At 37.5% G+C, this 15,134-nt stretch overlaps 1 protein-coding gene across 7 annotated transcripts in view; it reads left to right on the forward strand.

Moving 5' to 3' along the window:
* Positions 1 to 15,134, forward strand: part of PKP4 (plakophilin 4) — a 230,325-nt gene that overhangs the window by 175,954 nt on the left and 39,237 nt on the right. For 4 of the 7 annotated variants that reach the window (XM_007965032.3, XM_007965034.3, XM_038002087.2 and 1 more), the window contains 4 exons: positions 3,703 to 3,891; positions 6,032 to 6,251; positions 12,590 to 12,722; positions 14,440 to 14,653. In XM_007965032.3, coding sequence (XP_007963223.1) covers positions 3,703 to 3,891; positions 6,032 to 6,251; positions 12,590 to 12,722; positions 14,440 to 14,653 — 756 coding nt within the window. The remainder of the gene's footprint in view (positions 1 to 3,702; positions 3,892 to 6,031; positions 6,252 to 12,589; positions 12,723 to 14,439; positions 14,654 to 15,134) is intronic. The other 3 variants (XM_038002085.2, XM_038002092.2, XM_038002089.2) reach the window with 1 other exon arrangement.

Below are 15,134 nucleotides of genomic sequence, written 5' to 3' on the forward strand. Positions count from 1 at the left end.
GTAGCTGGGGCTAAAGGCACACGCCACCACACCCAGCTAATTTTTGTATTTTTAGTGGAGACGGGGTTTCACCATGTTGGCCAGGATGGTCCCAATCTCTTGACCTCGTGATCTGCCCGCCTCGGCCTCCCAAAATGCTGGGATTATAGACGTGAGCCACCACACCCAGCCCTGAAAAAATTATTTCTAATACCAATTATAGAACATAATTATTTGAATTCCAGTTTCAGTAATAGTAAGTTACAGTGAGCTCTCTATACATACTCATTTTACTTAATCTACAGAGGCTATTTACTGTAATTTTTTAAAATGCTAATCTATAGGACTGTGTACATGTGTTTTTAAACACATGAGCGGGTAAACAAAAATAGTAGTAGACATTATTGTGTTATTCAGAAGGATTCTTAATATCAAGAAAGTGCTACATCCCACTAAAGTTCTAAGTCTTTTATTTCCCATTATAGTCTATCACATAATAGTAATTCCAATTTACTAATGATCCTATAGTGAGTGAACATCTGCCAGTTACTTTTTATATTTCTAAATGCAAAGAGCTCATTTTGTTACCTTCTCATGAAATCATAGTCAGTGTTTACAAAACCTTTCAGATTGCATGGATTCCAGTGAAGAATCCAGCCAGATACTTAGAGAATGAGAATATAACATTGTAATGGTGATGCAGAATGCTTTGTCTTATTTCACATCCCAGTGCAGTGGTGGGAGCACGAGGACTCAACCAATGTCAGAAGCATCCAGTGCCCAGCTTGGCTCTGTCCAAGTGTCAGTGATCCTCAGTGTCTTGCACTGAGTTGTGAGTGTCTGTGGCTCTGTTGGGTGTTACAACAGCACCTCATAATGATAAAATTATTGAGGACTAGGTACATTCACCTTTCTGCTTTATGTCACTGTTAGCAAAAACTGTGCACTTTTGTCTAAGGTATTCATGGGCTCCATAAAGAAATAGAGCTTAGACTGTGCTAAAAATAATAATAAGAAGAAGAAGAAATTGGCCAGTGACTAAAAAGCTGAAATCCTCAAAAGGAAATTTTGCAATAGCAATCATAGTGTCATCTTTGAAGTTGGTTTCCATGGCCCCCTTCTTGGTGGGCTTACCTTCCTCTTTAACCTGGTGTTTGTGGAAGGCTCTGTGGAGTTCAGACTTTTCCTCACCACATGCCATTGCTCCATGAGGGATACCTGTGTCCAGTATTGGATGTATAATGACAGAGCACTGACATGTGCTTTCCTCCCAGCTCGGCAGGGAAGTAGCTCTCCAGTGGGGAGGAATCACATTTCCTTTGGGACTCTGTTTCCTCGGTTTTGAAATGAGGTTTGGGTGGATAATTTCCCGGTTATAAGATTGTATAAACCTGTGGTCTTCATTATAGCAAGAGGGGAACCAGTAGCTAAAACCCACATTGATTCATTTAGTTTCTTTCCGTGTCACATTGCTGTCCAGGGTAGGTAATAATCATTCAGTTTAGAAGCTGTATGCATGCATTAACTTTCTTGCCTCTCCTCACTAAGCAACATATAATTAGCACTCATATTCAGGCCCATTTGCTTTTAGTTGTGATTTGATTAACTGAACTAACAGGATGGGAACAATCTTTTTTTTTTTTCTTTTTTTTTTTTGAGACGGAGCCTCACGTCTCACTCTGTCACCCAGGCTGTAGTGCAGTGGCACGATCTTGGCTCATTGCAACCTCCCCCTCCCAGGTTCAAGCAATTTTCTGCCTTGGCCCCCCGCAGGTTCAAGCAATTCTCTGCCCAGCCTCAGCTGGGATTACAGGCACCTGCCACCATGCCTGGCTAATTTTTGTATTTTTAGTAGAGTCGGGGTTTCACCACCTTGGCCAGGCTTGTCTTGAACTCCTGACCTCGAGATCTACTCGCCTCTGCCTCCCAAAGTGCTGGAATTATAGGCATGAGCCACCGTGCCCAGCCAGTCTTACCTTTTTATAATTACTTATTTTGTTAATGATTTGCCATTTTTTAAAAAGCAAATATTTGCTGACTGGCTTCAGATATGTTTGTGCTTTCTCTTATGTTTGGGATATACCCTTAATTGATATTTTTACAAGTGACAGACTCTACTTACTAATAATGCAAGTCACTTCTGAGCATCATAATATAGAAAATATTCATTCAGTCTTTTTAAGAAAATGAAATGTTTGCGTTTGAAGTATACCTTTTTATCATGAGTCCCATGTGTAAACATTAGTTATTAGCAGTTTGAATCAAAATATTTAAAATGATTTAATGTTCATGTACTACTAACTTTGTGTTTTTTCTTTATACTAGAAAGAAGGTAAACAAGAATCTGGTATGTGAGTTCTTATAAAAACAACAGTTTTTTGGGTTTGATTTTTTTTTTTAAAGAAAGGAAAAACATAATGATAAATAGTATTTTATAATAATATTAGTTCACTGATAATATTACAAAACTTAGAGCACAAAATTTCCAGTGTTTTTCTGTAAAAATTATATGTGAGTTAACAGACAGTTCAAAACAGCTTTTAAACATCAGCCTTTACCAAGTACATCATGTAGGCATTCTGTTAGATGTTGGGATTCAAAGAGGTGTGAGATGGTGGGTCTTGCACCCAGAGAGAAGCTGATTGTCCACTAAATGAGACTGGCAGGTCTGCAGGGTAGGAAGAGAGCAGCATGAACCACTGCTCGTATAAAGCTTTTAAAGTGAAAATGATATAATAATAGGTCATTCTCTGTTTGATCACCATCATAAAATAGCTTATTGGAGGATGAATCTCAGTGTATCATATCATTTAATTTTTTGTTATTTTTCTTAGAAAATCTACTTTCATCTTGCTGCCAAGAGAAAGTGTTTTGTTTGTTTGTTTGTTTGTTTGCTTTTTAGACAGAGTCTTGCTCTGTCACCCAGGCTGGAGTGCAGTGATGGATCTCGGCTCACTGCAAGCTCCGCCTCCCAGGTTCACGCCATTCTCCTGCCTCAGCAGCCTCCCGAGTAGCTGGGGCTACAGGTGCCCGCCACCATGCCCGGCTAATTTTTTTTTTTTTTTTTTTTTTTTTTTTTTTTTGGTATTTTTAATAGAGATGGGTTTTCACCATGTTAGCCAAGATGGTCTTGATCTCCTGACCTTGTGATCCACCCTCCTCAGCCTCCCAAAGTGCTGGGATTACAGGCATGAGCCACCACGCCCGGCTGAGAAAGTTGTATTTAAAATACATATATGGAGTCCTTTTCACATGTGTCATTTCTCTTTGGTAAAACTTACTAGTTTTAGTGTTTAGATTTAACACTTGGTCCTATTGGTTAGGATTTTCTTAGTATATATCTACGTATGTATGTATGTATTTATTTATTTTGAGATAGGGCCTCACCTGGTCACCCAGGCTGGAGTGCGGTGGTGTGATCATGGCTCACTGCAACTTCGACGTTCTGGGTTCAAGCAGTCTTCCAGCCTCAGCCTCCTGAGTAGCCGGGATCACAGACATACACCACCATACCCAACTAGGTTTTTTAAAAATTATTTTTTGTAGAGATGGGGTCTCACTCTGTTGCCCAGACTTGTCTCAAATTCCTGGGCTCAAGCCATTCTCCCACCTCTGCCTCCCAAAGTGCTGGGATTACAGGAGTTAGGATTTTAATTAGGGTTTATGTTTTTAACCTCACTGTGATTGTCTCAGTTCTTAATGATGTAATTTTTGTGCCTCTAGGCTTACGGAGTTCCTATGCTAGTCAGCACAGTCAGCTTGGGCAAGACCTTCGTTCTGCCGTGTCTCCCGATTTGCACATTACTCCTATATATGAGGGGAGGACCTATTACAGCCCAGTGTATCGCAGCCCAAACCATGGAACTGTGGAGCTCCAGGGATCGCAGACGGCGTTGTATCGCACAGGTTCAGGTGGGCATCAGCTCTGTTTACTGGTTTCCTGATTTCACAGGCCCCACAGTAGCAGCCTTTCATTGAGATTGGGTTCCCTGTTAGAAGGAAATCATGATGTCCATTTGGTTGTCAGATAATCAGCTGTGACAGCAGATCAATAAGCAATAAAACAGGTTCATTGAGTACCTATTTGTAGGTGATATATTTTTACCTTAGTACAATATAATCAATGAACATAGTGATTATACTGTTAGTTCAGGAATAAGTTTGTAAAACTGTAAATCTGACTCCAGGTTGGACGCATATTCAGTATCAAAAGGAAAGCCTTGTTGGAATATTTCTTTGTAATTCTTTTGGCGAGTAAGTTTTTGGAGAAAATCCATAACTGAGTTACTTGGCCATCTTTGATTTAGCAAGCGTGAAGCCCAAGTGTATTTGGCATTACTCCTTTTTAAATGTTGGATGTTCTCTGAATAGTTAAATGTAGAATGTGAAATAGATACCCTTGTGATGGACTCAAACTGGGGCAGGATTCAATAGTGACATTTATAAAAGCAGGGAGCTGGAGCATCACACCCTTGTACCACCAGTCCTCATGTTTATGCCACACCATCAAGGCTGGTAGAGCAGAAGCTGTAGCCTATGGTGGTGTGAGCTGCCAGGTCATGCTCCACGGCTGGCTCATGGCGTCTCAAGACTACTCTTTTTTTTTTTTTTTTAAAGAGGTATCAGATTCATTAACATGCTTACAAATGAACCCTAGGTAGCAATAATAACCCCTCAAAGGTACAACTCTAGGAGAAATACCTATCAGAACACCAGAATGAGGAAGACTATATATGAATTGGTTCTTTGCAGGAAACTGACAGTTTGATCCACTGAGGGATTTATCTTCTAATAAAATGTACCATTTCTAATAGATGTTAATAAAGAAATATTTTGCTTTTCCTTATGTCTGTAAATTGAGGAATTCCTTTAATAGGACTAAGAAATAGATATTGTTTAAAATCTTTTTAATTGCAAGAAGATATGTATACAGTTACTGGAGGGATACCCACTGCAAGAATTAGGAAAGTCATTTTAAATTCAGTATACAGTATCTTTATAATAACATCATACAATAATTTAGGGGAGTAGCTGTAGAATAATTTGATATCAGTCTTCTTTCCCTCTTGTGAAGTAGATTTTCCAGTGTTATTACAATCCACAGGTCTAGACATAAAAGGTATAGTAGTCTCTCTATATCCAGGGGGAATACATTCCAAGACCATCAGTGGATGCCTGAAATGGCAGATGGTACTGAACCCTGTATGTACTATATATTTTCCTATATATTCATTCATATGATAAAGTTTAATTGATAAATCAGGCACAGTAAGAGATTAGCAAGAATAACAAATAATGAAATAGAACAATTAAGTAAAATAAGGGTTGTTTAAACACAAGCCCTGCAGTTCTGAGACAGTGGATATAATAGTCAAGACAGCTGCTAAGTGACTAATAGACTAGTAGCATCTATAGCATGGGTACACTGGACAAAGGGATTATTCACGTCCCAGTGGGATCACAGCCGAATGGCACAGATTTCATCATGTTATTCAGAATGGCGTGCAATTTTAAACTTATGAATTACTTGTTTCTGGAATTTTCCATTTGATATTTTTGGACAACAATTGACCACGGGTAACTGAAACCATGGAAAGCAAAACCAAAAGGTAAGGATGGACTGCTGTAGAATAAAACAAGTAACCTGTGTACACAAAGTGTTAAAATGTTGATAGTTTTAATTACTTATAAATTTGAAGAAATCTTGTTTTTACCACTAGAATGAAATTAATAAATTTTGCTATTTTGTCTATCTCTAAGATTCTTGTGTTTCTCTCAGTTTTGTTACTGAACCTCAGTGGACATATTATATAAGCAGATTTGTAATTTCACTTTTGTTCTTTCTTGCTAATAAAATTAACAAAATATTTATGTACATTAAAAACTTAGTACCCTTTTTAGCACTAATAAGGTAGAATTTTAAAATATAAAAGTAAGCGATTTATATAATTGCCAAAAAGTATAATCCTTAAAATTAAAAATGTTTTACTTTTTATTAAAGTGTGATCTCATGGAGAACATACTAATCTTTTTCAAAATGTTGACTTTCTAGTAGGTATTGGAAATCTACAAAGGACATCCAGCCAACGAAGTACCCTTACATACCAAAGAAATAATTATGCTCTGAACACAACAGCTACCTACGCGGAGCCCTACAGGCCTATACAATACCGAGTGCAAGAGTGCAATTATAACAGGCTTCAGCACGTAGTGTCGGCTGATGATGGCACCACAAGATCCCCATCAATAGACAGCATTCAGAAGGACCCCAGGCGAGTACCAGTTAGGAGTCTCTAGAAGGCTATAGTATTGCAGGAGTTAGCCAGTTCCTCACTTTTGCCTTTTTTTAAGTTGCTAAGTCTATTATACTATCATTAATTCCATATCTGTTAATACTTCCAGTTGTATTCCAGCTATATAGGTCACTGAGGTTAATTTCATTTTAAAGATAGATTCCTTCTTTCCATCCTTTCATAATAAGTTAGAGAATGCACAGATCCGTGGGAATATCTGCAGCATTCATCACTGAAACATTTCATCAAGACAACTACCTGGAATAGCCTCTTAGAATTAAACAAGGCTTTAAAGGATCAGTTTTCCCTTTGCCGTTGTCCTGACCGACTTCTTGGATAACAGCTTCAAAAAATGGATTTGATTATTACAAACTAGAGAAAGACCAGTGTTATATATGTTTTGAATCATAGTGGTCAACAATATATAACACTTTTATTAACCAGGTTCTTTGAAAAAACTTTCTGACATTTAGGAGAAGGTAGTCTTTATAAGAAATTCTATCTAATAAGCAAAAAGTATTTGGCAAATCGTAGACGTTTCCTCCTCCTGATTTTGTTTGGCCCTGTAGACAGCATTTTTTATTAAGATAATATGAGTCATTTAATACTTGATTGATTTTGAAAAACTGACCTTGTCCTTAAAGCCATTTAAAATATTCAGGAAATAAAGATATTTTAAAACTAAAGGAATTTTCATTTCTGAAAGAGTGAAATTGTTGCTAAATTTTAAGCAACTTTAGTGTTATTTTAAGGCGTGTATGCAAGATTTCATTCACTGTTCGCCCACAAATAGTTGCTTCACTGGAAAATTGTTATAATTATCAATTCATTTTTAGCAACCTACCAACTTGTTTTAATGAATGTGAATTAAAATGATGAGTGAGGTTTTGGTCATTAAAACACAATGACTAAAGATACTTTAAAGTTGAGTGGGAAATCCACTGCTTCACTAAAACCACTACCGTTTTTCACTTTTATTCCTGAAATTCTTTAAGCTTTATAAATGCATTTGGTTCTGCTATTCCTGGTTTGCCACCTTTTTGTCATTTTTAAGGAGTTTCAAAAATAACTTGTCTAATAACACCTACAGCTTGTCAGAGGTACTCTTACTGATTTTGTTTTTCCAAATCCTCAAAATGACAAAGGCCTCAGGCACCCAAATAGATGCAGAAATTCCCAAAAGGGTTTTGAATTGTAGGTAATTTAGACCATCCCTTGACTGGACCTGAAGAGAAAATAATAGCTACCTAGAAAGGCAGTGAAGTGTGATGAGAGCGTTGAGTTTAATATGTGTCCCTGAAGACTTCAGTTTTGACCTCTAATATGAGTTGATTCGCTATAAACAAGGACTTCATGTATGATAATATACCTCAGCTATTCATAGTGTGATAATTTCATAGTCTAATGCATAAAACTGTTATGGCTAGCTTTGATTATGTGAAACTTTACTGATAATGCATTTTGTAAGGTGAATAAGTGATTATGTTGGTAGGTGCATTTATTCTAGCTGAAACTGGAATTCAGATGATTTTGAAGTTTGAGTATTTAAACCAAAATTAAAAGTTTATGACAACTGTTAATTTTTAGTTTTGAAAATAGCAATTGGAAGTAATATTTTTATTCACTTGTAAGCCTTTATTGTTAATGCCACATTACAGTTAGCCTGAAAAATTCTCTGCAAGTCTGAGGAAGTTATTGATCTTTACTGTATAAAAGGAAATCTGTGAGTTTTTTTATAGTCATCTACTTGGGAACCAAATTTATTAATAACACCAGTGATGCTTCTGAAAGGAGTAACATGAAAGACTTCCTGTGTATTCACATTTCCATCTCAGCTCATTTCCCTTTGGCCTAAAGAACTTCCTTTAACCTTTCTTGTCTTGCATTTCTGCTTGTAACAAATTCTCCCAGCTTCAGTTTATCTGAAAATATTTCACTTGTTTTTTTTTAAAGGATTTTTTTAACTAGATATACAATTCAAGATTTACAGGTGTGGATTTTTTTCTTTCAGTACTTTAAAAGATGTCATTCATTGTCTTCAGACCTGCGTTGTTTCTGTTGATAAGGCAGACATCATGTGTATTCTTCTCATTATGTAATGTATCTTTTCTTTGGCTGCTTTTCAGATTTTTCTCTAGCTTTCAACTGTTTTATTCTGATGAACCTAAGTCTAATTTTCTTTGCATTTAACCTGCTTGGGGTTCACTGAGATTCTTGGAATATAGGTTGATGTTTTTGTCAAAATTGGGAAATTTTCAACAATTAATTCTTTAAGCTTCTTTTCTGCCCCAAACTCTCTTCTCTTCTTCTAGGACTCCAATTAAACACATAGGATCACTTTATTATTTCACACATTACTGAATCTGTCTTCGTTTTTTAAGTCTTTTTTCCCTGTATTCTTGTAATCAGAATTTTTTATTGATGCCTTCAAATTTAGTTTTCTTTGTCCTATAGACTACAATCTATTGTGAAGCCCTTGCAAATTTGTTTTTATTTCTAATCCTTGAATTTGGTTCCTTTTATATAGTCCATGTTCCTGTGAGATTCTCCATCTCTTCACTCCATATATACATCTATTTCTTTAAGTCTTTGAACACATTTAACATAACCATTTAAAATTTTTCTTCTGATAATTTCAACATCTGGGGTGTCTCTGGGTCTGTTTCTATTGGTTTCCTTTTTTACGTATTTATAAGTCATATGTTTCTGTTTCTTCTCGTGTTTACTCATTTTAAATTATATACTGACTGTTGTAGATGATACATTATAGGGAATCTGGATTAGGCTGTCTCCTGTTAGGATGCTGAGTTTTATTGTGGCAGAGAACTAAATTACTGGTAGATCCTTTCAATCCCATCAAAATTGGTTTTGTTCATTGTTAGGTCTAGTTCATATTTCTTTTAAACCTTAGAACATGGTCCTTATTCCAAAAACTTGGCCTTTGTGGAGTCTTGACTAAATTCCCAAGGTGTTCAGTGATGTCTGCTCTCTGACTGGTGGTGGGGAGGGGGGGGTCCACATCAACTGGTACCTCTTCAGCATTGAGTCATGTAGCAGCCACTCTCCACCAGACCTGTGCATGTGCCCTACAGCTCAGGGTACAACTGAGGACTTGCAGATAGTCCACACACAAACCCAGAGAATCACCTCTGCTTAGCTCCCTTGTCTTCAGTACTCTGCCTTGCACATTATAACCACTTTAGCACCTGCAAATTCCACTTGCTCCCTGCCTCAGCTCACTAAATCCCTCACATACTACTTGTCCTCAGCTTCCTGTGTCATGGTCCAGAAAGTGCCCCCCGGCAGAAAGCCAGGTAAACATGGGACTCATTGATGTTTCCCTCCTCTCAAGGATTATATTCTTGTGTTGCCTGTTGTCAAGGGTCTAAAAACAGTTTTCTCCTACATTTAGCTAAATTCACTTTTATCATTGTTTATGGTGGGAGGGCAAAATCCAGTACGAGTTACTCTATCATGGCTGGAAACAGAAGTCTGGGCTTAGGTTTTACTGAAGCAAATCCTGGCAGGCATTGATGCCATCCAGCCAGCCTACAAATTGATAGCAGTTTTTCCAGGGTAAATTTCTACTGAATTTACATCAAGGTTGGAGATGAAGCCAAGCAAGCCTAATTGCCCAGCTCTGGCAGGAACCCACCCTCGGGGCTGTCTGGCCCTCATGGCACCCAGGGATGTCAGGAAATCTTGACCCTCAGTGTCCCATTTAAAGAGGGCAAAAACGTGTATTTGTAATGATTGTGAATCATCAAAGAAAGAGTAAATCACACTTCTTGCACTCTGTTAAGTACAACAGAGATTTACATAATAGGCTTTAGACAGATTTTCATGAGAAATGATTGATATAGTTTCAATATATAAAAGGAAAATTATTTGTTACCAGGAATTCATCTATTTGGAATAGCTCATTTTTTAGGGACGATGAATATTAATAAAACATCTGTATCCGAAGTAAAAATATATAAAATATTTTATTCAACATCACATTTAATCATCACAACCAACCAGTGAAGATTGAAATATTAGTTTCATTGATCTTGTTTTACAGTTGAGGAAACTGAAGCTCCAAATAATTAATTGCTTTTCAAAATCACACAGAAATTGAAGGACCCAAGACTGAAACCCAGGCAATCAAACTCCATATTCTGTGCTTTTTCTGCTGTTATCTTGCCTTCCTTGGCCTTGGCTATATTCTTAATGTCTGTTAATGACGTCATCATCCAGCCTGTTCCCCAAGCCAGAAACTCCATCTCACACCTGACTTCAGTTTTTAGATCATCTGGCTGCTGTATAAAGAATGGATTGGGGGTGCAGGTGGGGTGGGGGGATAATATTAGAAGCAGAGAGAACATGTAGGAAACTGTTAGACTCTTCTGGGCAAAATGGAGGAAATGAATGGATTTGGTATATGTTAAATGTTTTGTAGATAGTCAACAGAACTTGCCGATGGATTCCATGAGGGAAGATGAGGAAAAGAGAGAAATCAAAGAGAAGTCTATTTCATTTCAAGCAGCTATGTAGATTCCTGTGTGGATAGTGGGTACTCTGCATGACACCCATCTTTTTATATTCTAGGACATTCTTTCCTTGGCCACCAGAGTTATTGTCTGTATAAATGTGACCATGTCATATCCTCTCACTCTCCTGCTTTACAACCTTCATTCCTTATGTGTAGGCACACATATAGACCACCTGGGTTTCACTAACCTCCACCACTAATTACTAATCCTGAGTTCCTTATCTGTGTCTAATGTTATTTTAATAGTGCTTACCTCATGAGGCAACAGTAAAGGTAAATGAGATAATGAAAGTAAAGTTCTTGGCACAAAACCTGATAAAGGTAAACTCAATAAAGGATAACTCCTCCTGTTATTGGTATGAAGACAGAACTTTTTAGTTTGGCATTAGAAGATCCTGTAAATAGAATCATATCTTAATCCAGTATTTGTATCTCCAGCACTGTAGCACAGTAAGGATTCACAGAGTGTGGTGTGTGTGTGGATGCGTGTGTGCACACAGGTGTGGGATGACAAGCCCCTTTGCAGTGGTCTGACAAGTTAATGCATGGAGCCTTCCCAGACCAAGAGAGACTCTAAGGCTTCAAAAATCAGGCAAGAGAAGTATCACTCGGTCATTAATTTTAAAGATAATTTAAAAAGTTTACTCAGTATGAATTCTTTTTTTAATAAACAACTAACTTTATCCTGTAATCAGAGTCTGTATATTTGTTGTTCTGTGAGCCATTTTCTAACAATCTGCTCTTCACATAATAAAAGAGCAAACTTACATTTAACAAGAATTCCAAACACTGTGCCAATATCTTATTGGCATAATGTCATCTGGACATTAGAAAATCCTGAAAATGGATGTTAGCTGAAAAAAAGCAAAGTACAAAAGTACATATACATAGCATGATTATATATCATTCTCAAAAAAAATGGTATAGCATAGTGTTGGAGGGCACACACTCTGAAGGCAGAGTACCACTCCACTGTTTACAGCCACGTGGCCAGTCACATGGCCTTTCTGCCTCAACGTCCGCATCTTTAAGGTTGCGGTAAGAATAAATTAATAAATATATATTAAAATGCCTGGAATAGTGCCTGACACAGGATAGGGGTTTATGAAATATTAACTGCTATTTAATAATAACCCAGTTTTATGGAAAAAATCCCAAACCCACACGTGTGCACTTTTGCACACATATATGGAAAAACAGGAAATGTCAGCAGTAATCCTGAATATAGGATGACTGGTCAAATACTTTTTCTTTTTTATAGTTTTCTGTGTTTCTGTGTTATACTCAAGAGCAACCATAAACATTGTTTCTTTAAAATCCTCAGGCCCACAATGTTTGTGATTTCTAGGCTGACGCCAGCTCTGTCTGTTCCCACCAGCCCTTCCTCTCCCTTCAGGCATGACATCTCACTTCACTGAAGTGCACGTGTTTACCTGTGCCTTGCACCTGCAGATTTCTTACATTGGTAGAAGGACATAAAATTAGAACCAGGAGGAGGAGCACTAGAGTGGAAAAGTTACTTATATTAAGAATTTTCTTTGTTCTCCTGAATCTATCTCTTTCTGTGCATCTGTGCGTCATGATTTCTTTAAGATCGTAAGCATCTGGGCCTCTGCATATGTTCATCAGGGAGAAATATTATTTAGGTATGTATTTTTTTATGATTTTTGTAACTTCCCATTTTTATCTCAGCAGAGCTTTTTTCCCTTATAACAAGTGTTTTTGTTCAGTGTATTTTTACAACATGGGCCTTCCTTTCTGAAGCCATGTTTTTCTCATGTAGGGAGTTTGCCTGGCGTGATCCTGAGTTGCCTGAGGTCATTCACATGCTTCAGCACCAGTTCCCATCTGTTCAAGCAAATGCAGCGGCCTACCTGCAGCACCTGTGCTTTGGCGACAACAAAGTGAAGATGGAGGTACAGGACACGGTGCCTGGGATGACTGGGGAAAACAGTGCCTTTGCATTTAACAGCCACATGCTTCTGTATTTACGAAATTACCTGATGTAATTCGAGTCTTTTTAAAGGGATATTTTGATACCAGATACTCTTTCACTTAACTATGCATTTCAGTATCTCTCAGGAAAAACTAGGATAAATATATTTCTTGGAGTGCTTTCAGCGTTTTCAAATCATATGTCTACTTCATTAGCTTATTTATAAAACCATGAAGCAAAAATCAGTTTAACTTGCATTTAAACAATATTTTTTAGGCCGGGCACAGTGACTCATGCCTGTAATCCCAGCACTTTGGGAGACAGAGGCTGGCAGATCACCTGAGGTCAGGAATTCAAGACCAGCCTGGCCAACATGGCAAAACCCCATCTCTACTAAAAATACAAAAATTAGCTGGACATGGTGGCGCATGACCTGTAATCCCAGCTGCTCAGAAAGCTGAGGCGGGAGAATCACTTGAACCTGGGAGACAGAGGTTGCGGTGAGCTGAGATTGAGCCACTGCACTCCAGCCTGGGAGTGAGACTCCATATCAAAAAAAAAAAAAAAAAATACTAGGTAAAAATTATAGTATTCATTGAACTAGTGAGTTCATGTGTTTTATGGAATTCTAGTCAGGTTGGTGCCAACTATAAATAAGTTATAGAGGATTATAACCATCACTAATGCTAAACATACGTGAATATTTTATTTCAGGGTTTTTTAGGTATTTATAGAAACATAGCAAGTTATTGGTTATTGGCTATAATTCTATATAACATACAGATTCTTTAATGTTTCAAACCTTCTTCTGACCCACAGTGTTATATAAAACTGAAGTGGTTTTCATCATTTTAATATGCAAAACAGCATACAGCTCCAGACCTAAAAGTGAATGTAGTAAATAAAGCTCAGAAATACTCAAGTAATGTACTAATGAATTGACAAATGGAAGAAAATTTAAGGAGAGTAGCCTCGAGAACTCATTCTAGAAACTAAATAACTTAAGTCAAAACTTATTTCCTATATTGTCTCAAGCCCTGCATATAGCTTTGCTATGTTTGTATATTTGCACATTGCCCTGCTGGAGTGAAAGCACAATTCTTGATGTGTGTTCTGAGGGTTGGAGGAGGACTGTGCCGCCTGCCAATGGATATCAAACCACCTAGATCTCCTATCTCTTTTTTAAGCCATGAACCCAGGAAAAGTATCATCTAAGAGAGTGTCCTTAGAATTTTTTTTTTTTTTTTTTTTGAGACAGAGTCTTGCTCTGTTGCCCAGACTGGAGTGCAGTGGCACAATCTTGGCTCACTGCAACCTCCACCTCCCAGATTCAAGTGATTGTTGTGCCTCAGCCTTCCAAGTAGCTGGGATTACAGCTGTGTGCCTCGACACCCAGCCAAGTTTTTTGTATTTTTAGTAGAGACAGGATTTCATCATGTTGGCCAGGCTGGTCTTGAACTCCTGACCTCAAGTGATCCACCTGCCTTGGCCTCCCAATGTGCTGGGATTCCAGGCATGAGCCACCGCGCCTGGCCTCTCCTTAGAATTTATAAAAGTTGTCTTATTTGGAATAAAAAGTAACCTTTGAAATGGTCTAGAGATATCCACATCCTGTGATCTCTCCATAACAGACTTCTGTTTGATCACTGATTAATTGCATGTTACTTAGGCCTGATACCTAGTATTTTTCATTCTAGGTTTGTAGGTTAGGGGGAATCAAGCATCTGGTTGACCTTTTGGACCACAGAGTTTTAGAAGTTCAGAAGAATGCTTGTGGTGCCCTTCGAAACCTTGTTTTTGGCAAGTCTACAGATGAAAATAAAATAGCAATGAAGAATGTTGGTGGGATACCTGCCTTGTTGCGTCTGTTGAGAAAATCTATTGATGCAGAAGTAAGGGAGCTTGTTACAGGTAGGTATAGAATGTGATCTTGTCCTAGAGGAAATGTTGAAAACAGACTGGACTGTGCCCTTGTATAGTGGCACTGTGGAGGAGTTGGAGGTTCCAGGTAGTAGATAATAAGATATATTATTTATTATATATATTATATATATAAAAACATATAATATAATATATATTAAATATAATAAATAATATATATTATATATTGTTTAGTCTGATGAGTCAGAAACCTTTTACAATGTGGTCATCTCTGTTAGTATCAGTTACTGTACTTAATGATTTGTAAATATCAGCTAACAGATGTCTTTTTCATGGAGGACTAAATACTACATTTTTTATTATGTATTTCATAGTAAATCTAGTTGTTTTAAATAGGCAGACTCTCCTTTATTATGAGAATAAAATATACTTAATGGATTGGCTGTCTTTCACGTTAGCTTAGCTGGTGTCTGAGTGCCTGTTTGTATTCCCACGTACTTTACTAGGCCCC

The sequence above is a fragment of the Chlorocebus sabaeus genome, chromosome 10, assembly GCF_047675955.1.
Source record: "Chlorocebus sabaeus isolate Y175 chromosome 10, mChlSab1.0.hap1, whole genome shotgun sequence".
Classification (NCBI taxonomy): domain Eukaryota; kingdom Metazoa; phylum Chordata; class Mammalia; order Primates; family Cercopithecidae; genus Chlorocebus; species Chlorocebus sabaeus.